A 24,929-nucleotide genomic window follows, 5' to 3' on the forward strand; every position below is an offset into this window, starting at 1 on the left:
AACATCAGGACTGTCGCCTCAGGCAAGCATAATCTTTAGAAACAATTCATGTCTCAAAGTTCAGAAGTTTTTCAGCCTTTCACACGTGAATTAAAACAAACAAAAACAGAGAAATATTTTTAATAGTTTTACAAAATAATCCAGAAACCTCTCTGACAGACGTCAGTTTCAGAGAGGTTGTGTTAAAATTAGGACATTTCTTTTATTTGTAGGCATACAACAATTTTAGACTGGGTTGATACCCATAAAACTCTTCCTGTTTGACAAAAGAAAAATCAACAGTTTTTCTATGTACCTCCATTTATGTAGTTTATTATAATTTTAAGTAGGTCATTATGTCCCCTGTCTCCTCTCTTTATCAGATTAAGAGTCATTAAAAGTAATATGAGCATAATCAACAAGTTAACGTACTTATTATTAAAGTAAATTAACCATTTTCTTCTTGTTTCACTGTTTAAACTAAGATATTTCTTAGGAAGTAATATTTTGATGCAGGACATTGACGTCTAACAGATTGTTTTTCCTGTGTGGTTTCAGCATTTAAACAGTGGTAGAGAACGGTCTCTGTTTGGCCCAGCTCAGATTATTGGTATTCAGACAGTCATATCAAAAACTGTTTTTGTATGTTAAATTTACACATAAAGGAAAACTGCTTTGGTTTGTTTATGAAAACAACACAGAGAGAGAATGATATTTGAATGCAAGTTCACTGCAGTTCTTCTACCATCAAAAATCTTCAGTGAAAATCACAAACATTGGGCAACTTAATTAAGAAAGCTCCTTTCATACATTAACCAATGCTTGCTTGAACCCGGAAAAGCATTAATAGACAAAACTATTATAAAAATAAGTCATTAAAATAATATAAATATAAAAAACAAAACAAATATGGCATTTAGAAAAAATGTAACATTAACCTCCTGAGCTTTTGTTAGAAATGTGTTTTTGGTTTCTCATACTTCTTCAGAATCAGCGGGACCTGATGAGTCTAAAAGCTCAGTCTTGTCTTTGAACAGGAATCAGATTTTACCAAAAATGTGTTCACAGATCTCCTGAAGGTCCTGTTTCTGCAGAAAATACAGACCTGGATCAGTTTTTATGTAGCTGTGTTGGCCAGTTAGTAACGGTGTCAGTCATTTAGAGGGTGTAGAGGAGTTCGTTTTTAATGATGGACCACAAGGACAGGTTAAGGCCAAGCATCAACTAAATTTCCACTGCAAGCTCTGAATTTCTTGGAAATTTTCCTTCCTCAAATCTAAGCAAATTCCATAAAATTTCAAAGAAATTACCTAAAATTTCTGTAAAAATTCTCAAACATATTTTAAAAATATTCCAAAAAGTGGCCAAAATTTCTTCAAATATTTCCCAAATTATTAATTGAATGGAGCTTAAACATTCCAATAAATGATCACTGAAACTCAATGTAAATACCTGAAATATTTCATGCAAATTTCCTCAAGATTACTTAATCAATTGAGAAACTCCTCCACATTCCCCAAACTTCAATGAAAAAGATTCCCCCAAACATCCAAATATATTCCCCCAATTTCCAATCAAAATCCCAAACGTGTAAGTATAGCTCCCAAGTATAGCTTCCTTTTGGACTGGTTATCATTATGAAGTTTGTTTTAAAACATCTGAATTATGCTCTAACGGCTGATGACTTGAAAAACATTCTGACTGTCATTTGCATTAATATTAAGGAGAATAAGAGAAAAATGTCATTTGCTTAATAATGTGGAAAATGATGTAAAATAAGTCAAAACAGGGCTGCCACGTGAAGGCTCAGTACTGCTGAATGAAGGAGTTAGGATATTTTAAGGGCTCCCACATCAAGCAATTTTAAGGACTTCCTGCCCATCTTGGACACCATCTTGAAAATTACACCTTTCTAGTGGTCAAACTTTGGTAAACTTTTAGTATGTTATTAAGGACACCTAATACTACAAAAAACAGCTGAGAAAACTTTTGTTAGAACTTTTTTAGGGTTAGGTGTGTTTTTTTTTTCATATATGCAGCGGCCTAGTCATTAATTCTTTTGATGAAACCCTCCCATTTTGCCAAGTTTTCATGTATGATCATAGAAACACATCCAAGTTTCTTCTACTTGGTAGTATATCTCTTCTCTAAATCAGCTGTTAGCTGTGTTGAATGCCAGCAGAAATTTGTTAGGACACAACAGATCATCTGCAAGGGACAACAGCTTATGCCAACATTATTTGTCGATTGCAGATGTTTGTCAAAAGGGCTAATATTGGCCAATACCAATGTTAAACTGATGCATTTGTGCATCCCTTTTATATACTGATATGTACATTTAATGCAATGGAAGAGCTGCTCTAAAGTACAGCTGTGTTTAAAATCATGTGACAATAATTCACAATCTGTGAATACAACATGAAGTCAGATTAACATTAATTATATGAAGTGACTATGAGGTCTTTATTGGAACCCATCAGCTATCATCTGGCCGTGATATTTAACCTTTTAGGGTGTTGGCCTACTTATTGGGACCTTTTTGGGACTTCCTTAAACCAACAGTTAGCAATGAAGGACCTCCTCCTCTGTCCATTACCTTTGTATACAGTCTGAACTCTGCCCACTTGAATTTATTTTCATAGAGATGAATTTTTGTTTGATCTGTGTTTATAACTGTTATATTTCATGTCTGTAACTATGTTCATTGTGCTGCTGCCTTTCTTGGACACGACACCCTTGTAAATGAGATTATTGATCTCAGTGAGGTTTTCCTGGTTAAATAAAAATAAATACATAAATTAGGTGAAATTATCAACAGATGCCAATGATGTGTTCTGGGATTTCAGTACAGCTGAATTCAACACTAAAGGAAAGCAGAACACATCTCATCCCACAGGCTTGAAGCAGATGGAGAGAGAAACTGTCAATGACATGACATTTTGGTCCTGATGAACAATGAAGAGGGTCTGAACAAGTCTTCATCCAGGTTGGGAGGGTTGGCCTTAATATTATGAGGTCCAGGAGGGGCACAGGTCCTCTAGGCAGATTGTAGCCAATCATCTTCTTTGCAGTCAGGCATAGAGACAGTAGAGTAAGACAGATAGGCTCAAAGTCAGTAATATTATAAATGAGTTGTGTGTGTATGTGTGTGTGAGTGACAGCCGCTGATGTCTCTCTCCTCTGATCTAAAAGCAGTTATCACAGTTTAGGACGTTTACTTCAAACCTTCATGTTAAAATATCTCCGTTTATTCACAACTCTTCGTCCTGCGGCGCCGACGAGCTGCCCATGATTGAAAACTCGTTTTCACAACTCGCTCAATCACACAAACACTCTGTCGACGTTTCAAAGTGCTGATTTTGGTAAATGACTATAATTAATCCTCCTGAGCGCCAGTTAGAGTCCCAGCGGTGCCGGGCCTGCAGTATGATTGACAGCTCTATTTTTAAGCCTTCCTGTCGACAACAGGAAGCGGAGCAGGAAGGGAATGGAACGTGACGGCTGCTGATGTGATGACGGACAGTTTGTCCTCGTCTCCTGTAGAGACTGAAAACACTGTCCGTCCTGCTGAGAAGCCTCTGAGCAAGGCACCAAAGCATAAAATGATACTTATCCTGGGGTTTGTTAAAATGGAGCGGTCTCTACCTGGGCTGCTAAAAACTAAATCCTGGACTCTGATTGGACAGCACCAAATGACACCACATGGATCTGGTCCCTTTGTGTTAGAGCAAGCTGGTCTGTTTTCAGATCTTTCTGACTATTCTTTGGTCTGTTCTGACCAGTTATTGAGCCGTTTCAGGTGTTTTTTCTCAGATCTTTGAACATGTCAAAGCTTCAACAATTGGCAAAGACAGGGAACCAAATTACAAACAAACAAAATGTGTCAACAAAAAACCAAAAGGGCAACAAAAAGCTAAGGTTAATAATCAGAGCCATGGTATGAGAAATGATACAGAACAGGGGGGGGTGAATCCATCAAATATACAAACACACATAGGCATGGCAGAGGAGGTCTAACTCTTTGGTATGATGTCTGAGTCCCAGGATCTAACTTAGATAAGGTTCTTAATAAACCAGGTCCAGTGTGAGTCTAAATTCCCCCTGGCAGTATATACCTCTGCTTTTCCTCAGATTTATCTTAAGGCTAACGTGGTTTCAGTTTCAACTCCTACTTCAAACCCTTGACAGGGCTTAAGGTCTCCACAGGTCTACATGTAGATACAGAGACATGACCCATGACACAAACTGGGATCAGTTAAATTACATTCAAGTGCCTGCTTCTGTTGTTTTGAAATTACAATAGTGAGTCAGATATTCAGGGTCTCTTTAGACTTTATGATTGACCTGAACTCCTTTCAGACTTCTCTTGATTCTGCTTGGGTACCTCTGAGATCAGGTCAAATTCTTTACAGTGTATAGCAAGATTTACTTACTGCCTGGCTCATTCTATTCTGTCTGACTCATTTAATTCTGTCTAGCTGGTTTTTCTTTTCTGCCTGTTTGGGTCATTCTATTTTGTCTGTGTGGATCATTCAATTCTGTCTCTCTGGCTGATTCTATTCTGTCTGTAAAACACCAGTTCATTGCTCCATCTATTTATATATGTATTTGTTTGTTTTACTTTTATCTCATTCATTTTAGTCAAAGAAATTTTACAGCAAACATATATATCAAGCCTTTTATATCTATGGGGTCATGAGAACAGAAGTCATGGGAATATAAGGCTTGTATCCTCAAATTTTCTTCTTCTTCTTCTTCTTATAGTTATTATTGTGTTGCTATTGTTATTTCTTTTTGTCTGTTAGTTTGAATATTTTTCCTTTTGACAATAATTTCACAATGTTTTAAACGAGTTCTGATTGAATCGTACATTTTTCACGGTAAATGAAGATAGAAATCTTGTTTTCATGATCAAAATACTTTGAAATAAGGAGTTAAACTACTGCGCATGTCCAACAAAAACAGCTGTGAAGGAGGCGGGGCGTCAGTGACGTATCAGGAAGCTTTCCCCATGCGTGTTGTGGATCCCAGAGATAAAACGTGAGTTAATCCTGTTTTCATATTTAAAACGTTACGTCTTTTCTCCTGTCGTTTATGGGTTATTGTTAGCATGACTGCTGCAGTGTAATGGGGTTGGAGCGACACAAACATTCACACGTGTTTCTCTGTGGGTAGCCTAAATGGAGGGTCTGATTCTGGTGAAGTCTCGTTATAACTGATGGCTCGTTCATAGCACATTTTTGAATGTGATGTGATCCGTAACTACGGTTTAGATCGGACGTAACGCTGCTAAACAGACTAAAATACGCTAACGACCATCCGACAGGACATCATACCGAGCTCCAGTCATGAAAATGTAAATTTTACGTTTTCTCTCATGGCAGACGGCGATACAACGGCGACAACGTTTAATTTGAACCTACAGCAACACTGACAGGACCCCTCTTTTGTTCGGCAGTTTATTTAAGGAGATAATTATCCTTAAATCTAATACACATGTTTCCTTTTATATTGACTGCATGCTGCAAATGTACCTTCTGTACTTAAAAACTTCTATTCCATTCCTTCCGGCGGATGGATGGATGGGTGGAAAATCTGAATATTGTGGTATAGCCAGTTATCAAACAAGTAAAGCTGCAAAAGAATAACGACACTCTAAGTAAACACTAAAAAAATATGGATAAAAAAGTAGTTTAGCTCCACATTACAAATAAAGTGTTACATAATAAATCAATATTAATGTAAAATTACTTTTAAAATCTATAAACACAGGGTCTATTACTGTAGGTAGATTGTAAAGATGCATTTTTTCAGGTAGAGGTGTAAATGTGCAGACGTAAAAATACTCATCACTACTGTTGTGTACATTGCAGTGATTAGGCCTGTAGAGTGCTAGTGCAGTGTGCAGAGATGTTGTTATTGAATTTTAACTAATACAAACTACTGACACAATAATAAAGTGATATAATATGAATGTGCAAAGATAAAAATGTAAAACTTCACAGCAGAGGGAAGCAGCAGGGCTGAAACAAAGATGGTGAGAATGGCAGTTCACAGAGGTGAACTGTTATGAAGAGTTATTAGGTTGGGCAGGACATTTTTCCCTAGTCTTTCCTTGTGACAGCAGAGCTGCACCAGTCTATTGGAGAAAGTGGTCCAATGTCTGTCCATCAGGTGGTGCAGAGGCTGGCCAGGGTTATCCATGATGGAAGACAGTGACAGACCTAGCCTTTTAAAATCAATTTGTCAAAACAAAAGAAAGTCTCTTCATCAGTATTCTTAAATATCCTACTTCAATGTATGCAAATACCGATACAACAGTGAAGACTGCTAAATATGTTTTAATCACTGGATTGACATTAAAGTTTTAGTTTCTCACTGATAAGTGACTTGTAAGTTCTATTCTTTGATTGTGTGTCTTTTAAATATTTAAATGCAGCTAAAGCAGGTGAACTGACTGTGTCTGAAACAGAACTTTTACCTGTCTGCCCATCAGGTGTATTAATGATGTCATCAGGAGACGAGCAGCTGTGTCTGAACATCTGCAGCAGTTTTTCCCCCTCATCACTGTCCAGGAAGAAACATCTGAGTTCTCAGCAGAGATGGGCCATAGTGAGTATTACTCTTCAACTGTCAGAGACATACCTCATTTTATTGCATTTTAATCATTTTGCTGGCATTGTTGCTGTTAAAGCCAATGTTGTTATGACAGTGAAATCAAGAACGGTGGTCACTATAAGTTAATGACAGTTTAACAGCAATAAGAAACTTCTGTTGTTGTTTTTTTAAAAGATCATTTTTTAAGGTGGGGAGTTGTGCCTGTATTATAGAGACAGGACTTTAAATTTATTTGAAAATTTGGAAGAGAGAGTGGGGAATGTTATGTGGGAAAAGGGTGATGGGTTAGTTTCAAACCAGGACTGTCTGCTGTAAGGACTATAGCCTCTGTACTTCAGGTATGGGACATGCTAGAAAGCTTTTGCCACACATTGGAAACAAAAAAGATAAGCAAAGACCAGATTGCCCAGAGTCTTGCTTAATAGTACTGGAAAATTAAATGAACAGAACAAGAACAGCAGTTAATGCTACGCCATTTGTTGAGATAACTGTCTGACTACAGGGATGCTCCCACTGATGAAGCTTCAGCTCTGAAATTTTTCAATGTCTCTTTGAATGTAAAAAAACATCTCATCCTACAGCAGCTTAGTGCCAGTAAGTTGTTCTGTAATTAGGTTCATCAGATCACAGTAACAACAGGATATATGATACTATACAATTTTTAACATTTTATTGCCCCTTTAAGCAAATTTCTCTCTATATACAATTAACTGTTTGCAGATTTAAGAGAGTAATGATATAAAAAATACATTAAAAAAGAGATAAATGTACAAAACTATCATCATATTAATAGAGGTCTGTTTGTCTTTCTGTCTGAATCTCCAGAAGAAGCAGAAAGCAGAGAAGAGGAGGTTCAGCTCCCCAGAGAAGGAGCATGCAAAGATGAAGGGAGGCTCCTTTAAAAAGAGGAGACTCCAGCACACTGACACAGCAGAGGATGAGCATGAGGAGGCTCAGTCTGCAGGCACTCAGGTAAACACTGGTCACACCTGTAGCACCAGAAACAGGGCCTGAAGTCTGAAGAGATGTTTTATCAAAGCTATTTGAGTAATTATCTCTGTATGTTTAAGTCTCCACTCACAGAGGAAACAGACAGGAAAGAACCACAGAAGAAGAAAAGAGAGAATGAGAAGAAGAAGGATGGAGTCAAAGAAACAGGAAGGAGCAACATTAAGACTTCCTCTTTATTTAAACATAATCCAGATATCCCAGAGATCCAAAGGTATGTATCTCCTGCTCTGATTGGCTTAACTGATCAACCCCTGACCTGATTGGTCTATAGTTACCTGCCAGTATTGTTTCTGTTACTATTGGATGTGTTTGATTATTATCCACTCTGATATATAATTACATGCTTTTCTCCCTCTCCCTCTTCTTTAAACTTCCACTCTTTTCCCCTTTACCTCATTTTCATTCATTCATCTTCCTCTTTATCCTCCTCTCCCTCTGGTCTTTGTCCCTCTTTCTCTCCCTCTTTCGCTCTCTTCCTTTGATCCTTCTCCTTCTTTCCATCCCACCTTTAGACCTTCCGTCTCTCAGGTAAAGGAGAAGATTTTCACCAGTGACTCATTTTCAGACCTGGACCTTCACCCACACCTGGTAACACACAATTTACACAAACATAGATATATTTACATGTTTGGTCATGTTAAATCACTTATTGTTGCTCTGTTTGGTTTATTTGCTACATTATTTGTTTATTATTTTACTTGATCAGCTGTTTAAGATGTGAGATCTTTGTAGGTGAATCTTCTTAACTGGAAAATAATCATAGAAAAAAACATGAATTTTCTATTTTCTGATTGGCTGGTTTCTGTTACCAGGTGGCAACACTGAACAAAGTCCTGAATGTTTCCACAGTTACTAGGTGAGTTTTTAAGCACGCACAAACACAGAGAAACACAATCATGGACTCTCATCATTTAAAGAGACACTGAATTACATTAATTTACTTAGATACTGATTTTGGCTCACGTTTGAGCTCATGTCAAGCAGTCATTATTATATGGTTCTTAAGGGATGTAAGGTCACAAATACAAATGCTGTTGTATTTAAACCAGCTTCTTTTTTCTACGCTCGTGTGTTTAGTGTTCAGAAACAGACAATTCCAGTTCTTCTGTCAGGACGAGACGCTGTTGTCCGGTCTCAGACAGGATCAGGTGAGACACACTGGATGCTCTGGTTCTGGTCCTCTAACAGCACGTAACACTCAACACTGTCACTCTGAATTAAAACCAGTAGCTTTCTCTAGTAAAGGATATCAACTGTGGAGTGACTGAAATAAAATTAAACTGAGTAATATTCCACAAAGATACAGTTCTTGCTAAAAGATAAAGCAAGATCATTTTATTGTCCCACAGAGTGAGAAATTTGTTTTGGGCTCTTCACCCATGCCTTAGCCATAGACAACACTCAACGACATACACATTACACATGAAAACACTTTGACATAAGACATTGACTATAGATAAATACGTCCTCTAAAAAAGCAAGTGCCAAGATGCAAGATAAATCACAGTCCAGTTCATTGCCATTGCTACCTTATTTGCTGCTATTTAAGAGCTTAATAGACACAGGAATAAATGCAATTTTAAACCTGTTCAGCCTTCAGCAGGAAACTCTGAACCTACTACCAGAGGGCAGCAGTTCATGCTCTGGATGTAAAACATGAAATTGATCATTTACAATCATAGAGGCATGACTGAAAACAGCCTGTTTAAAAACAGTCTGCAGGGATTTTTACCTCCTATTATTTTTTTCATGCAGTGTGAATCAGTTGCATCAGTTTAGATTTTAACTGCACAGACAGGTCACCAAACCGTACCTGATTAGGCTCTCTAAGACAGCCTGATAAAAAATAAACATAAACTTCTGGTCAACACCATGAACTTTTAGCCGACGTAGGAAATGTAACTGTTTTTGTTATCTACTAAACAAACTACATGTGTGTTCAGGTAAGTACATTATTAATAAAAACACCAAGATATTAAATAATGCATTAATTGTGAGCAGTTAATCACAGAAAATAGCAATTAATTAATCACATTAAAAATTAGATGCAAATTAATCACACTGACAACATACACCACTCTGTTCAACAGCCATCAACTTAATGAGAAAAAGACTTTTTGAGGTCTTGTGATTTTTATGATTTTATGCATCCAAAAGATATGCACCATCCAGGATCTCCCCTCCCTGCCTGTGTCAGGGTGACCCTCCAGAGCGTGTGCACAAACACACAGAGAGTCGAGCAATCTCACTTCAATGCAGAGATGTGCTGCAGTGCTACATCCATAAATGCTAAATACATCTACTGATGCACAGACTTCCCTGTTGAAAATTTGACTCTCGTCATCGCTGCTGTAAAACCTCTTCAAAAGGTCAGATGCTGCTCAAAAGCACGTTCTTTGTTATGAACTATTGTGATGTCACCAACTAGATGCTTCCCAAGTGCACTTGCATTTAATGAAAAATTGTTCATTAGGAAACACCAATGTAGAGGAAAAGAGCCTTGTGCAGACTGAGAGCAGAGGTGGATGGATGAGAGCATGTCAAGTATCAATAGAGTAACAGATCAAAAACGGTAAATTGTGAATTCAATCAATAATGAAAAAGTGCAAATATTGACAACAATGTATTTATATATAATGTTTTTATATAACCAATTACAAACAGGCTGACACAGTAAATGTACCTGTAATGCAGTCCTACTTATAACATCCATATGTTATTAATTGCTATTAATTAATCAAAAAAACTGTAATACATTTTTTTTTAAATTGCTTACAGCACTAATGTAGACCAGTGGAATAAGAAAGGACTAAATGTGAGCACAGTAGTTCAGATGTTCCACACTGTGTAATAAAAGAAGCCATCTCTGATAGTGGACTCTTATCATTCCAGGTAAAACCCTGTCCTACGCCGTCCCTGTTGTCCAGAGTCTACAGGCGGTCCAGCCCAAGGTTAGCAGGTCTGATGGTCCTCTGGCTGTCGTCATTGTCCCAACCAGAGAGGTTCGGTCCGATCACTTTGGTCATTTGATAATTTCATTATGTCAGCCTGAGTTTTAGTAGTCTGATCAGTCTGCTTTTAAATCTGTGCCATCAGAGTCACTTCACTTTACTGCCATCACAACAAAAATTCTGAGACACAGAATTATCAACATATGTGGACTGATAAATTTATCACTAACAATGTATAGTGAGTCAGTAGTCAGCTCTCAGTTGATTGATTCAGCTATTTAAATCTTGGTGTCATAAAATGTAACCACAACCCATTTACAGTTCAGTTTGTGTTTATACCAAATAAACCACTTTGAAAATGCTAATCTGAGATTCTGGAGAAAGATACTGAAGTTTAAAAAGAGGCAGACTAGCAGTTTCCCAGGCGTTACCCTAAACTAAGCAAACCTCAGAAGATAAGCTAGTGATCAACTAGTAGCTAGCTAGTGCAAATACTATGAGCTCCAACTGTAAACAGTGAATGATTCTGTGACATTCCTGCAGGAAAACATCGAGACACATACGTGATAACGCAGCTAATAATGTGTGGTCAAATATGTCTCAGACCACTCAGCTACTGGCTCTGGTGATGAACTCCTGATGTGTTTTGCTGCTCTAAACTTTTAGCTAGAACTGGCCTCTTTGGATCTAGTCATAAAGGGTTAATTACCTCAGACTGATAGAGAAGGTTTAGGAGCAGATAACCTGTTTGGATACTGATTAATTAACTCTCTCATCTGTCTGTCTGTCCATCAGCTTGCCCAGCAGACATTTCAGACCTTCCAGAAGCTCTTAAAGGTACCACACAAATAAAGACACAACTCTTCATTTATCCAATCACGCCTGTTATAACCAGAGAATGTACAGATGATGGGACTCATGAGCATGCGTCTTGTACATTTTTCCATGAATGGGTTTATTTTAGATTGTATCATGCACGTTTATCTCAAAGTTTTCATTTCTCTTAGAATTGAAGTTTTTTTGGCACAGTTAAAAGGGGTGTGGCCTCACAATTGACAGCTACTGCAATATTGTGTCAACAGCCTGATTAGCAGCATAAGCAGAGGAGCGCTATCTATGAATGTAAAGAACAATAACACAAAAGTCATGGAGCTTTCCACAAATGTTAATGTGCTTCAATCAACACATAGATCTATTCTGCTGTAGATTTTTCTGCCCTGTGGCATCCTTGATGTTTTATCAGTAATAATATGATGTAATATTATTGCAGTAACAATAATGATGTTGAAAGAGGGGCAGGGCGTTGACTGTGAGTTTGGATGCCCTGACTCCAAATCCACAGTCTGTCAGCGCCCATCGTAGATTAACTTTGGTCCCACTTTGGTTTGGAGAATGAATCAGAGAGGTGTAACCCATCTATTACTGTTTTGTTCCTACTCAGATTTATCAGTAAAACTGACTTTAGCTTAAGCTTTATCCTACTACTGAATCACTGAACCTAAGTACGCCTGTTTTTTACATTTGCACCAATCAGAGCTGAGCTCCATACCCTGCTGTTTTACTCCTATAATATCTTGGCTGTACGGTGTACATGATGTGTTAGAAAGAACTGCTCAGCTTTTACTGTGAAGGTCAAACAGACTTAAACTGTGAAACTGCTGCAGGAAGTTGTGTGCTGATATCAACAGCTGCTTATTCTTGTGTTTTTTCTCTCCTTCTTCTCTGTAGCCTTTCACATGGATTGTCCCAGGCGTTCTGATGGGAGGAGAGAAGAGAAAAGCTGAAAAAGCCAGGTGCTGACATCTGTATTTACCAGCTCATATTAACTGCTTCACTTGAAGATCAGGAAACATTAACATTACAGAGTGTTGAGAATTGTTGCTGTCGAGCAAACTGTTGAACCGGCTGACTTGCATCTTTCCAGGCTACGAAAAGGCATCAACATTCTGGTTTCAACTCCTGGACGTCTAGTGGATCATATCAAAAACACCCTGAGCATCGCCTTCAGTGCTGTCCGCTGGCTGATTTTAGATGAGGCTGACCGGTAATTTACAGCTCTTTGACTGTCAAATATGCTCACTTATTACAAGCAAAACTCAAAGGTTATTCTAAATAGTGGACTATTTGTGAGTCTTAGTTACTCATAGGTAATAGAAAACTGGAAGTGCCACAGAACAACTTTTCTAGCTGCTGGAAACAGGCTGTAGTTAATGTGCCGTAAACCTTGATAACAAACAGAGAAAGACCTATAAAAATCCTGTTTTGCTCGTCCACCGTTGCACAGATTTGTACGTTTATGTGAGTTGTGAAATGCTGGCTAAAGAGATCACCTTTAGACACCCCCGGAATTATTTCAAACGAGCTCAGTGACTTCTTCAATGAGACACATCTGTCTGTTAAAATGGTGACATTAAAGATATGAAAAGAGTTTTATTTTACTGATTCTTTAATGTTTTAGCTTTAATACATGCAGTAGTTGAATCATGGAGGACCAAATAAAGAGCTTTAAGGAACTCCGAATCATTTTTTTTCTTTCAAAATTAAGTTCAAGAAACAGAGTTCTGTTTTTATGTAAGTTATGTGAAACTACCAAACAAGACTATTAATTATTATCTGTCATGACCATATTTCTACCTGTGTGTGTTTAATTCTTATCAGGACGTTGGACTTGGGTTTTGAGAAGGACCTGACAGTCATTTTAAACAGCCTGAACTCCACAGGACCAAGCAGACAGAACGTCCTCCTGTCTGCTACAATGACAAGTGGTGAGTGAATATATAAAAGACAAAAACATAAGTGGTGTCAGCAGAACAGATTTAACATTGAAAACTCCTGCTGTGTTTCAGGTGTGACTCGATTAGCAGATATCTGTCTGTCTGATCCAGTCAGCATCCACGTGTCTGGTTCTGCCTCCACTGACTTCACAGGCACTACCTCTGACCTAAGCACAGCCAGCCAATCAGAGAGCTTTGCTGTACCAGAGGCTCTAAAGCAGTTTGTGGTGGTGGTTCCCAGTAAGATCAGACTGGTTTGTTTGGCTGCCTTCATACTGGACAAATGCAAGGTAAATAACAAAGAAACAGAATAATAACACAATAAAAGTCAACATGGTAATGTCCAGACAGACACTGATTTTCACATGGAAATTAAACTAAAGATATAGCTGTGTTATGTTTGCATACTGGTGATAAGAAACTCCGTTCTGTGAACTGAATCAAAGTGAAATCCTGCATAGAGAAAAGAGGAGAACCAAAGATTGAACCCCGGGGTGCAGTCGGGAAAATAATGAGAAATAAGTTGCATGTAGTCTGTCATCACTTTTACCATATTGTTTGATTTGCTAATCTTATACGCTGAAACTAAAACCAGCTTGCAACATATTAATGGCCTGAGCCCTGAGCTTTACTTTGGAATGCATTTTTAGTTTCTCTCACTTATTTGGGATCAGAAGGACAACATTGGATAAGTTTTAGAGCAGATGTTTTGGTTCTGTGTCAGCCAGTTAATCAGAAGTTTGGGGTCAGAAATGTTATCTGTCATTGAAGGAGGGATAGGGGAGTCATTTTGATGATGGACCACAAGGACTCATTAAGGCAAAGCATTAACAATGTTTCCAATACAAGGTCTGAATTTCTTGGGAATTTTCCTTTTTAAAATTCTCACAAATTTCCTGAAATTGCTAAGAAATTACATGAAATTTATGTGAAAATTCTTAAACATATTTTCAAATATTCCATAGAAAGTACCCGAAAATTCCTTCAAACATCCCCCCAAACGTTTCAGTGAAACTTTTTCATAAAGCCTAAATATTCCAATGAAAATTTCCTAAAAAATTCAAGCAAATTCCCCCTTAAACTTCTAAATAAAATACGCAGAAGTTAGAACTAAATAACCCCAAAGTTCCATGAAAATGATGCTTGAAGATTCCCCCAAATATCTTTACTTATTACCTTAAACTCCCCCTTACCTTAAACTTCCAGTGAAACTCTGCAAAATATACAAACATATCCCCAAAATTTCCATGAAAATTCCATTGCAAATTCTCCCTCTTCAAGCAAATTACTTAAACTTTAATGGACATTCTGGACAATTATTTCTCGAATTGTAATAGCAGAAAATATTACTGTGTTGTAAAACAGCCAAAATGTAGTTTGTACAACCAGGGTCTTATGGGGTTAACGGAGTGGCCTGTAAAGTTCCGTTTTTAAACTGCCTCATTTGTCTTCCATTTCCAGTATACAGCTTCATGTCCTCGTCACTTTATTAAAGATGATGTCGAGCTCCTACCTTCTCCTCTCTTAGTTAAACAAAGACCAGCGGGATAAAAGATTCTCATTGACCATTAGTCAGCCACATTTTAATAAGGATTTTGTCCCTGAACCAATTTCCTGTATATTAATGCTGATTGATGATGATGATTTTAGGGGCTGTTTCTCTTTTTATTGCCATCCTTTGTTCCCTGATTTTACATTCGTGTTTTTTATGTTTTTTTAATACATCTGAGTCACCTATGTTTTCATTTTTTTTCTTGGCTGCAAAACACATTTGTCCCTCCCAGGGACAATAAAGTTGGAGTTGATTCTTAGTTGTAGCCGTCTAAACGGTAAAAAAAATTACCTTTATACTTTCAGCATTAACACACATTATTTTGTCCTCCAGTTTTCACAGAACAACAAACTCATCATCTTTGTATCAAGCTGCGAGGCCGTCGAGTTCATACACTCGCTCTTCACCTCCATCCTCTCAGGCCCCTCATCAAACAATAAGCCCAAACTCAGCTTTATGCGTCTTCATGGCAACATGAAGCAGGAAGTAAGGCTGCTCTCTGCATGTGTGATGTAAAATGTTTCTATGGGGTTTATTACTCCATGTTTGAGTATTTTTGTTTGATGTCTGTTGTCAACGTTTGATGTGTTTCTTATCTCCTCCAGGAGCGCTTAGAGGTCTTTCAGGAGTTTTCAGTATCTAAGTCTGGAGTCTTGTTCTGCACGGTCAGTATTTCTGTTTTAAAACATACGGTCTGTGTTACATTCTGTGTTGGGATTATTTGACTTTAATGATAGTGTGTGTGATACAGGATGTGGCAGCCAGAGGTCTGGACCTTCCTCAAGTTACCTGGATCATTCAGGTGACTTTCATAATCAGTGATTTTGTTTGATTATTTGGATTGAAATGAGCTTCTCCCTCTGCTCCAGTGGCCATGTTTTATGTTACACTAGTTTATCAGTGATGAAAAATGGTAGCAGGGATTCAGCTAAAGACTGTGCAGTTCAAACAGTGCTGCATACGACCACAGTGGGGACTTCTGAATGTATATTGTGTGTCTGCAGTACACTCCTCCAACTGCAGCAGCAGAATACGTCCACCGTGTCGGTCGGACAGCTCGGATCGGAGGACAAGGAAGCAGCCTCCTGTTCCTCACACCTGCCGAGACCGCCTTCATCACTGAGCTGGCCAGTTACAATATCAGGTGTGTTGTCTGATAATTGAGCTTCTTCTGACACCGCTAACATATACCTGTACATATCATTGATGTCAGTCAAAACCTCCTATCTCCAAATTTGCCACCTTTCAGAGAATTAAAAAAAAAAGCTGTTTTTAAAATGGTATTATACTAAATGGTCATAGTCAGCATATTTTGACCCTTTTTATTGCTTTGAAAATTTGTTAAAACTAGGGGTGCACGATAACTATCGGGCTGATAATTATTGGGCCGATAACAGGAAATTATTACGTCATTCCGATAAGTCCGATATCATGACAATGAGCCCTGATAACATATACAGTATTAAATAGTTTTGTCAGTGCTGGCGTTTGTTTTTTTTCTCACTAGACTACTGATTCCAAAACAGCAGGTGGCACCGCAGTACACGACCTGCTGTTAAGCACCAGAGAAGAAGAGGAAGCAGCCCCCTGTGCTAAAATGCTAACAACACGGTGGCGTTATTCAGTATTTATGGGGAGGAAAACAAGACTGTGTGTGTAGAATTTGCCTTGCAAAGGTCGCAAAGAGTAGAAAGAAGTATATCGGTTATTACCAGTTATCGGCCATCAGGAGTCGGAAGTTATCGGTTATCGGTATCTGTTCAAAAAAATGCTTATCGTACATCACTAGTTAAAACCCACTGACAGATGTAAAGGGTGACCAGTAGCACTGATTTATGAAAAAAAATAGAAGATTTTGGCCCAATGCTGGCAGTATACATATACATATACATATATACTTTATACAGTTACTTATAAGTCAGGACACAGAGTAGTACCACACTTTGTACAGTATTATGCTGTTATTCCTCCTGGTTTGACCGTGTGGGTGGGTCTTTTTGTATTCAGTCTATCAGAGATGAAGCTGTTGGACATTCTCTCAAGTCTGATGATGGACGACATGTATAAGGGACGGGGGAAATACCACAGCAAGGTAAGACAATGACATTCTTACATCTCTGTCTCTGAAACCAAGTTACATTACATTTTGTGAATGATAAAATTTAAAGTAACAAAATTAGATGTTGTTAAAAATGTATTAAATAATTACTGGATTATCATTTTTATTTTTACTTCACCAACATTTTTTGTCTCTTAATGTTTTAATTCAAGTGCATTTATTATGCTTTTATTCTTTCGTTACTTGAGGCCTCTTTTCGTCAATGATTTTAATCTAAAATTAAAGTGTTTGCACTGTTAATGACTGATGAATGAAAAACAATCAAAACGATAGAATTTTCCACTTTTTCCATCAAATTGCAACAATTTTCATCAAATTGACTTCATCTTAATGAAATCAATTTATAATTAATGACTTCATTTTTCAATTCAAGTAAATTTTTATGTATTTTTTATCATCTCTGTTTTTTCCATTAAATTTTTGTTACTTTCACCCTTCATACAATTCGTCGAATGAAAGAAACATTGTATTTTTTCAAATAATTCAAACTAAAAGGTGGTAGTCAACACAATTTTGACACTTTTTATGGCTTTAAGATTTGTTAAAACTCACATGCAGATGTAAAGTGTTACGAATGGCACTGATTTATGAAAAAAATTAAAATAGAAGATACAAGGTTTTGGTTTTAATTTCAGTCTTTTTAGTAACTGATTAAAAACTCATCACTGAAGCTTTAAACATTTGTTTTTCACCAATAAGGATTCATTAAACACTGACAAATCTCTATAACAGTTGAAGGAGGCCCCTTAACTATTGGTAGAGTTGGATCTTTCTCTTGTTTGTATTGGTTTGTATTGGTTTGCAGCTGTCCTTGTAGGGGATTCTAAGGGTCTTTCCATGCTTTTTACAGTCACTTCACTAGGTTTCAGGGTCAAGTTATGCCATTAACCATGTTTCAGTGGGAGGATTAGAGTTTGTTCAATTTTTTTATTTTAGGGAAAATAGTTGGTGTAACTGGAGATTCCATCTGTGTTTTTGCTGTATTGTGAAAGCCTTTGACGTGTTTTTTGGCTGTTTTTAAGAGGTTTTGAGGAATCTGCAAAAAAATGTGTTGTATTTGGTGTGTTGTTGATTAGTTGAAGATGTCAGCTGTCTTTCCTCTGTTTTAGAGGGTTGTGAGGGTCCTGGGGGTCTCAGGGTCGTCCAGGATTGTGCTCAATGGTGCTGATAGTCTGAGACTCTGTGAAACCACCTGCTGTTCCTGTGAAGATGATAAGAATAATTTTTTTATCACTTGTTTCTTTTCCTTTTAAAAACCCCAAACGTGACGGTGTCAGACTGAAGAGCACCAACAAAGGCGGAGTAAAAAGAGTGGTGGTGACAGTGAAACCAGCGGGGGGAAGTGTTTGTGAAGGATCGCTTCAGACAGTTTTATTGAAGCGCTTTCTAAAGAAACCTGATGTGAATCCTGCTGCAGGTTCAAACAGGAAAAACTGCAGCTTCAGATTTCAGTTTGTATTTGTGATGATCTGATGTTTGTGAGCTGCTGGTTCCCTGACACCATCACAGTGATTTATATTAACCTTTATTTAAACACATCCATCTGTTGAACATTAAACCAACATTTAAACACACGAAGATCACATCAGTGTGATCAGCGGGAGGGACAGGAGGGTTTACTGCCTCACTCAGTGGCACCTCAGTGGTCAGATATACTTCAGTTCTCAGTATGGCCTCAGTCAGAGCAGTGTTGTGTATCTTTTAGTCCATTTTTCTGTATCATTGGACTAGAGGTCCATTTAAACTACTTAATGGAAGGTACTTTAATTATTGATGAGCAACAATTAATTCTTTATTCAATCAAAATACCTAAAACAGACCAAACAAAAGTCAAAGAAAAGACTAAAACACACTTTGGTTACGTAAGGGTAACCTGAAGGTTACCCTTACGTCAGTCCAGACCATCCTTGAATATGACTTCTCAAGAATACCTAGAGGGATCCTTCTCTGACTGACTCAAGAATGAGCTGATTAGATTTTGGAGGCTGAAGTTCAAAGCTCAAGGTCATAGAGCTCATGTGCATTCCCTGCTTAATGATGTGATATTTCACTTTTGCGGATTTTCTTCAAACTTTGTACAAATGTTCACTCTGATTCAAGAACAATTGATTAGATTTTGGAGGTCAAAGGTCAAGGTCATTAGGCCGCATTGTCAGCCATCGCTTATTTATTTATATACCACTGTATATTCACTGTCCAGTGATTAAAAACCTCATGAGGCATATAACCACCAGGTGATTATAGGCTTGAAAACTGCCGTAAAAGCCTAGAGGTCCCCTGTGTCTTCAGGAATATTTTATTTGTATTTATAGTTGGGGTACACCGCTTATTGGCCTGGCTGACTGTTGATGCAGATATTTGGCATTAAGCCGATTATCAATATCAGCATTTTATTTTACCAATTTTTGATGAAATTAATAAAAAGGTGGGCTACTCCACTGTAAGCAGGGTTTCTGCAGGCATTAATCTGATCAGTTTGTCTTCAGTAACAGCTCATGTTTGTCTCTGTGTGTCAGAGTTCCTCCAAGGCTCTGGAGCAGGAGACCAGAGAGAGAGCGACGGTTCTGCAGACCGAGTTTGAAAACTTTGTTCACGCAGATGCTCAGTCCGTGCAGAATGCCAAGAAAGGTATGTTAGCTTGAATGTTTGACAGGTAGTCTTTAGTGATCTACAAGGTTCCCCTGCTGACTGTGATGTCAATCAACTGTCATTAGCACTGCAGTCCTTCCTGCGAGCGTACACCACCTACCCCGCAAACCTCAAGCACATCTTCCACATCCGCTCCCTCCACCTGGGACACACTGCCAAGAGCTTCGGACTCCGAGACGCCCCACGGGGCCTGAGTGCTGTCACTGAGCATGCAAAGGGCCCAAATAAAGGCCGTGGGGCTAAAACCCACAACCAGAACAAGAACCAGAACAGGAGTCCAGTGAAGAAGCAGAACAAGTCAAGCAGTGGTCAGACTGCAGGACAGAGAAGAACCGGAGAGAAGAGGTGAGACTCGGGGTATCCCATTGTTTTTATAATTATCAATGATTGAATGTAACATGTAAAACTGCCAGATCTTTAAATCTTTTCATAGACAGGATTCTGTATTGGTTGCATTAGAGGTTATATAGAGGTAAGTTAACAATATGTGGTAAAAGAAAATGAAATCACTGCAGTACTCAGGAGATTTTTTTCCTAAAAAACATTTTAAATTGGGCAAAACTGAAAAATCTTTCACAGCCTTAGGTTTGTAGCAATTTTAAGGATATTGTGCCTCCAAAGACTCCAGAACATGACATTAAATAAGCAGCAAACACAGTTGACCCTTAACAGACAGTTAAGGTTTAGATAGTTTTTCTTTGAAAGTCATAATCTCTCATTGCTTCAACAGAACACACAAAACCGTGTCTCCTGCACTAGCTAAAAAATATTATTCAGTCACGATCAATCTCAGGATTTCTGTAGTTAATGGCAAATAATCTCCATCTTTTTGTCGCATTTTGAAAGTCCATTATTTTGCATTTAAAAGGTTTTGTTTCATTTTGGATTAATTTACTGTCTTAAACCAAGGACAGCTGACTATTTACTTATACCCACTTTTATTTTGAAAGAAAGCAAGGAACTCTGGGTCACAACATATTTTGTGTGGCCTCCTTTGGCCTTGATAGCAGCTTGCATTCTTGCTGGCATTGTTTTTATGTACTTTTCCACAGTCTCTTTTGTTATTGAGTTCCAAATAGTTTCTAGCTGTTCCCACAGACTTGCTTTAGATGAAACTTTTGTGCAATCAATCTTTGAATCTACTAAATCCCAAATTTGTTCAATAGGATTCAAATCCAGACTTTAACATAGCCATTCCATCAGTTCCAGTACTCCAGAGTCCTTTTTCTTGCTCAAATAGTCTCTGCTCAGCTTTGAAGTATGCTTGGGGTCATTGTCTTGTTGGTATATGAACCCACGACCAATCAAATTCAGTCCAGAAGGGATTCCATGATGCACTAAGATGTTGTGGTAGACATTCTTGTTCATGATACTGTCCATTTTCACTCATTTGCCCACACTGTATCCACAAATGGAACCCCATACCATAATGGAATCTCCACCGTGTTTCACTGTGGGTGCAATACATCTGGCATCAAAACGTTCTCCAGATTTTCTGCAGACATAAACACGACCATATTGACCCAAGAGTTCAAACTTGGACTCGTCCGTCCAGAGTACCTTCTTCCAGTCATCAACAGTCCAGTGTTTGTGCTCCCTGGCAAATCTGAGGTGTTTCTAGATGTTTGCAGGCCTCAATAATGGCTTCTTAGCAGCTATTCTTCCCTTTAAGCCTTGTTCCATCAGTCGTCTGCTTATGGTCATTCTGGAGACTTTCTCAGACTCTGATCTAGAAGCATTCATCTCTGCCTGAAGATCAGCAGTGGTCTGCGTTCTGTCTCTAGTACTTCAGATCTTGAAGTGTCTGACATCTGCTTCAGTTAACTTTCCTCTCCTGCCTCTTCCTTGGTGTATTTCGTGAGTACCAGTCTCGGCAATTGACTCCAAAGCATACTTGACCACACCGTGAGAACACTTTATGTCTTTCCCTATTTGTCTCAGAGACCATCCAGCATCATGAAGTGCTTTAATGTGGACTCTTTCATTTTCAGTGAGCTCTCCACGTTTTACCATTTTGAACAGGAATGAGGAATTTCAAACTGAATTCACCTTTTTATACCCAAATTTGAGCCGGCTCACTGGGCTTCTCTGAGAAGTCAGAAATGAATAAAGCATAACATTCAACCACTAAAACTCATTTTTCTGTTCAGAAATGCAAGTAAATAACTATAATTTGACATATTAATCAAGAAATAATAATGTGCTTTACTATTTTTGCAGTTTTTTTGTAAATCAGTAAATTTGAAAATTCATGGATAACAATAATACTTATATTTGAGCATTAAAAATATCATTTGGGTTAAAGAGCTTCTACATATTGGTGTATTAACCATTGCAGCAACATAAAAAATGATTTTGGTAATTACCAATGCTGTTAATTTAGGGCAGCTGCGGCATAAACCTTACTTTGGTTAGGGTTAGGGTGGTCTGATAAATTTGTTAAGCACTGTATATATGTGTATATATTGCGTGTGTTTGGGTGTGTGTGTGTGTGGGGGGGGTGTATATATGTAATCAAGCTCATTTAGAAACCTCCTTAAAAGTGCCTTATATTTTAAATGCATATAGATGTTTGAATGTAAATGCATTTAAGTATGTACACAGTCTGCTGTTTGTCTGACACGTGTGCTCATTATCACACGCCTCCTGTTGAGATGTCTCACAGTAACAGGCACATTAAACACACACTCCTATATACAATTAAAGCTGCCACTCCCTTCAGTCACAGATCATGTTTACTGTGTATGTTTGTGTGTTTGTTGTTGTTAACAGCTGCTCTTCACAGCAGGCTTGTCTGGACTTGGTTCAACCACACACATTCACTCCTCACACATTGTACAGGCTGCCAGTGTACACGGTCAGTAGAGACATAATTACAGGTGTATGTGTGCTGGTTCATGTTTGACCTTCTAAGTATCCCACAGTCCTTTGGGTGCTGGTCTGTCATGTGATGGTGTGTTTGATAAATAATTCTTTATTATTTTGATTAGTATTTAAAGAAGGGTAGAAAAAAGATTTAAAAAACATGACATCTGCATGAATCTGAGACCTTGCTGAAATTAAGACCCAGTCCCAATACACCCCTTTCCCTAACCACTTAGCCCTACCCCTGTGCTTTGCATGTTCACATGGGGTAGAGTGCCAGGGTTACATGGCCCTTCAAACAGAGATTTTCCAGACGCACACTCTCCAAACTGAGCAATATGGGAGATCTCCCATTGTTACGGCCTCTCTAAACAAAATCAAAATAACCATGGCTCCAACACAAAGAGACCAGTGACATATAACACCAACACAAGATTTAAGATTCAACAAAAATCCAACAGTACCTTGAATGCTTAGTGGGTAGAGCAGGTGCCCATAAGCAGAGGCTGTAGTCCTCAGTGCACTGGTCATGGGATTGAATCCCCATCAGGGTGCATGTTTGATGCATGTCTTCCCCCGTTCTCTCTCCCTGTATTTCTTGTCTCTCTTCAGCTGTCCCATCAAACAAAGGCAAAGTGCCCAGAAATTAATCTTTAAAAAACATCCAAACCTTGTGATAGTAATTCAGTGAAAATGCATTTAATTAATAATTCAAACTCAACAAACCAAAAAGACTGTAGGAGCCTGTGAAAAAGGACAAAAGAAGGAAGGTGGGCCTGGCTAACCAGTCACCCCACCGCCCAACAAGGCTGCCTAACGAAAACACTACCAAGTAAAAAGTGAAAAAAAAAACCTGCAGTAAATAGGACTACCAGCAAACTACAGCACAAACTAAAACAACAAAACCTAGTAATCTAAACATGCGTGGGGGCGTGAACAGAAGGGAAAGAAAAACTGCTTGGAAGTCATCAGGAAATCGTAAAACAAAACAAGGAGTGAGAAAAAAACAAACCAACCTCCTCATATGGTTATTGTCATTAATTGTGTTCCAGCCACCTGCTCCTCTAGACACTCCCCTCCTCAGCTGAGTGCAGATCGCACTCAGGTGGGCTGCAGGTGGAGCAAGGAGGGAGACTAGAGAGCCAGGGAGAGAGCGCTTTCATACCAGAAGCTGATCCAGCAGCATGCCTAGGCGTTGATGTTGTCTTCTTGGATTTCTCTGAGCTGCTGCTGAGAAACACAACATGATGCCATTAGCCCACACAGGAGAAATTTCCATGGCTGCAGACAGGAAATGCCTGATAACATTGTCTGTTCAGTCTGTTACCCTTAATGCAGCAGATGACTACTGATGACGTGTCAGGAACTTGAAGGGTCGTCCCATTTCATGTAGGGGAAGATTTCACAGCTACAGCTTGTAACTTTTTTTCTAGGTGCATGAGAGCCTTGTATTTATCGTATTTCCCCTGATTTGAGCATTGGCTAAAGCAATTTAATTACCTCTTTTATGCTTCAGGGGATTAATGGCACTAACCAGTGAGTCGGCTGTTACTGAGGTTTATCTAAATTTACCAAAGATTCTGCTGTTTGATCTTGACGTTGTGATTGTGTCTTCTCCTCAGGTTTTCTCCTGGTCAGAGGGAGCTCAATCTGTTCCGCTCAGAGTTTTCCAGTGGAATGGAGGGAGGAGATGCCAAGAAGAAGAAGAAGAAAAAGAAGAAGTTTGGTCAGTCAGGAGAAGAGGATGACGTTGAAAAATAAGAAGGTGCAGCAACTGACTGACACATCACTGTGGAATAAGACATGACTGACTATAAGCTCTGAGGCTAGAGCACAGGGAGGCACAGACATATTTACAGGATGATTAGAAGTCCTTGAGAATCCTGGAAAGGTCTGATTTGTGTTAAGGACCTGTAGCTGTTCTCAAGATGATTTGAGCACATGTCGTTCATCATGATAATGCAAACTGAGCCAAAGATGACAGAACTGTTTTTGTAGACAGCTTCAACAGAAACATTTTAAAGGATGATTTTGTTTTTCTGTGACTCAGTTTAACTGCAGGATAAACTTTATCCCTCTGTGTTCAGGTTGCTTTGGCAACTCACGCTGGACATCTGTGTACAAAGTTGTGTGAAACATTTTCTAACAGGACTTCCGCTTTGACATTGAAAAAAAATTTATTGCTTAATTCCTCTCAAAATTTAGAAAAATTATGCAAAATGTTTAAATATGAATAACTTGTTTTTTTTGGAGCTGAATGAATTTAATGAAGATGTAGAAATAAAAAAGAAATTCTTATTTACTCAAGCAGCTGTCTCAGAACAAGGTGGCTAATGTCTACTAACAGTATAGTGTCTGGGAGTGACTGCCAACTTTAGTGTTTAAGATGTACAAAGCAGTTTGAGATAAAG

The 24,929-nt window shown here is 38.3% G+C and overlaps 1 protein-coding gene across 1 annotated transcript; it reads left to right on the forward strand.

Moving 5' to 3' along the window:
- Nucleotides 1-4,913: 4,913 nt before the first annotated feature.
- On the forward strand, nt 4,914-24,825 carry ddx31 (DEAD (Asp-Glu-Ala-Asp) box polypeptide 31). The gene is made up of 21 exons (XM_041786428.1): nt 4,914-5,019; nt 6,476-6,591; nt 7,423-7,569; nt 7,668-7,819; nt 8,121-8,196; nt 8,421-8,464; nt 8,686-8,756; nt 10,501-10,610; nt 11,355-11,396; nt 12,288-12,352; nt 12,484-12,603; nt 13,218-13,324; nt 13,406-13,623; nt 15,219-15,371; nt 15,491-15,550; nt 15,637-15,687; nt 15,890-16,029; nt 16,893-16,977; nt 19,521-19,632; nt 19,719-19,998; nt 24,141-24,825. Exons 2-21 carry the CDS (start codon nt 6,484-6,486, stop codon nt 24,277-24,279), a joined length of 2,280 nt encoding a protein of 759 aa, XP_041642362.1. The 5' UTR covers nt 4,914-5,019; nt 6,476-6,483; the 3' UTR covers nt 24,280-24,825.
- The last annotated feature ends 104 nt before the right edge of the window (nt 24,826-24,929 follow it).

This window comes from Cheilinus undulatus, linkage group 5 (assembly GCF_018320785.1).
Source record: "Cheilinus undulatus linkage group 5, ASM1832078v1, whole genome shotgun sequence".
In the NCBI taxonomy this organism is placed as follows: domain Eukaryota; kingdom Metazoa; phylum Chordata; class Actinopteri; order Labriformes; family Labridae; genus Cheilinus; species Cheilinus undulatus.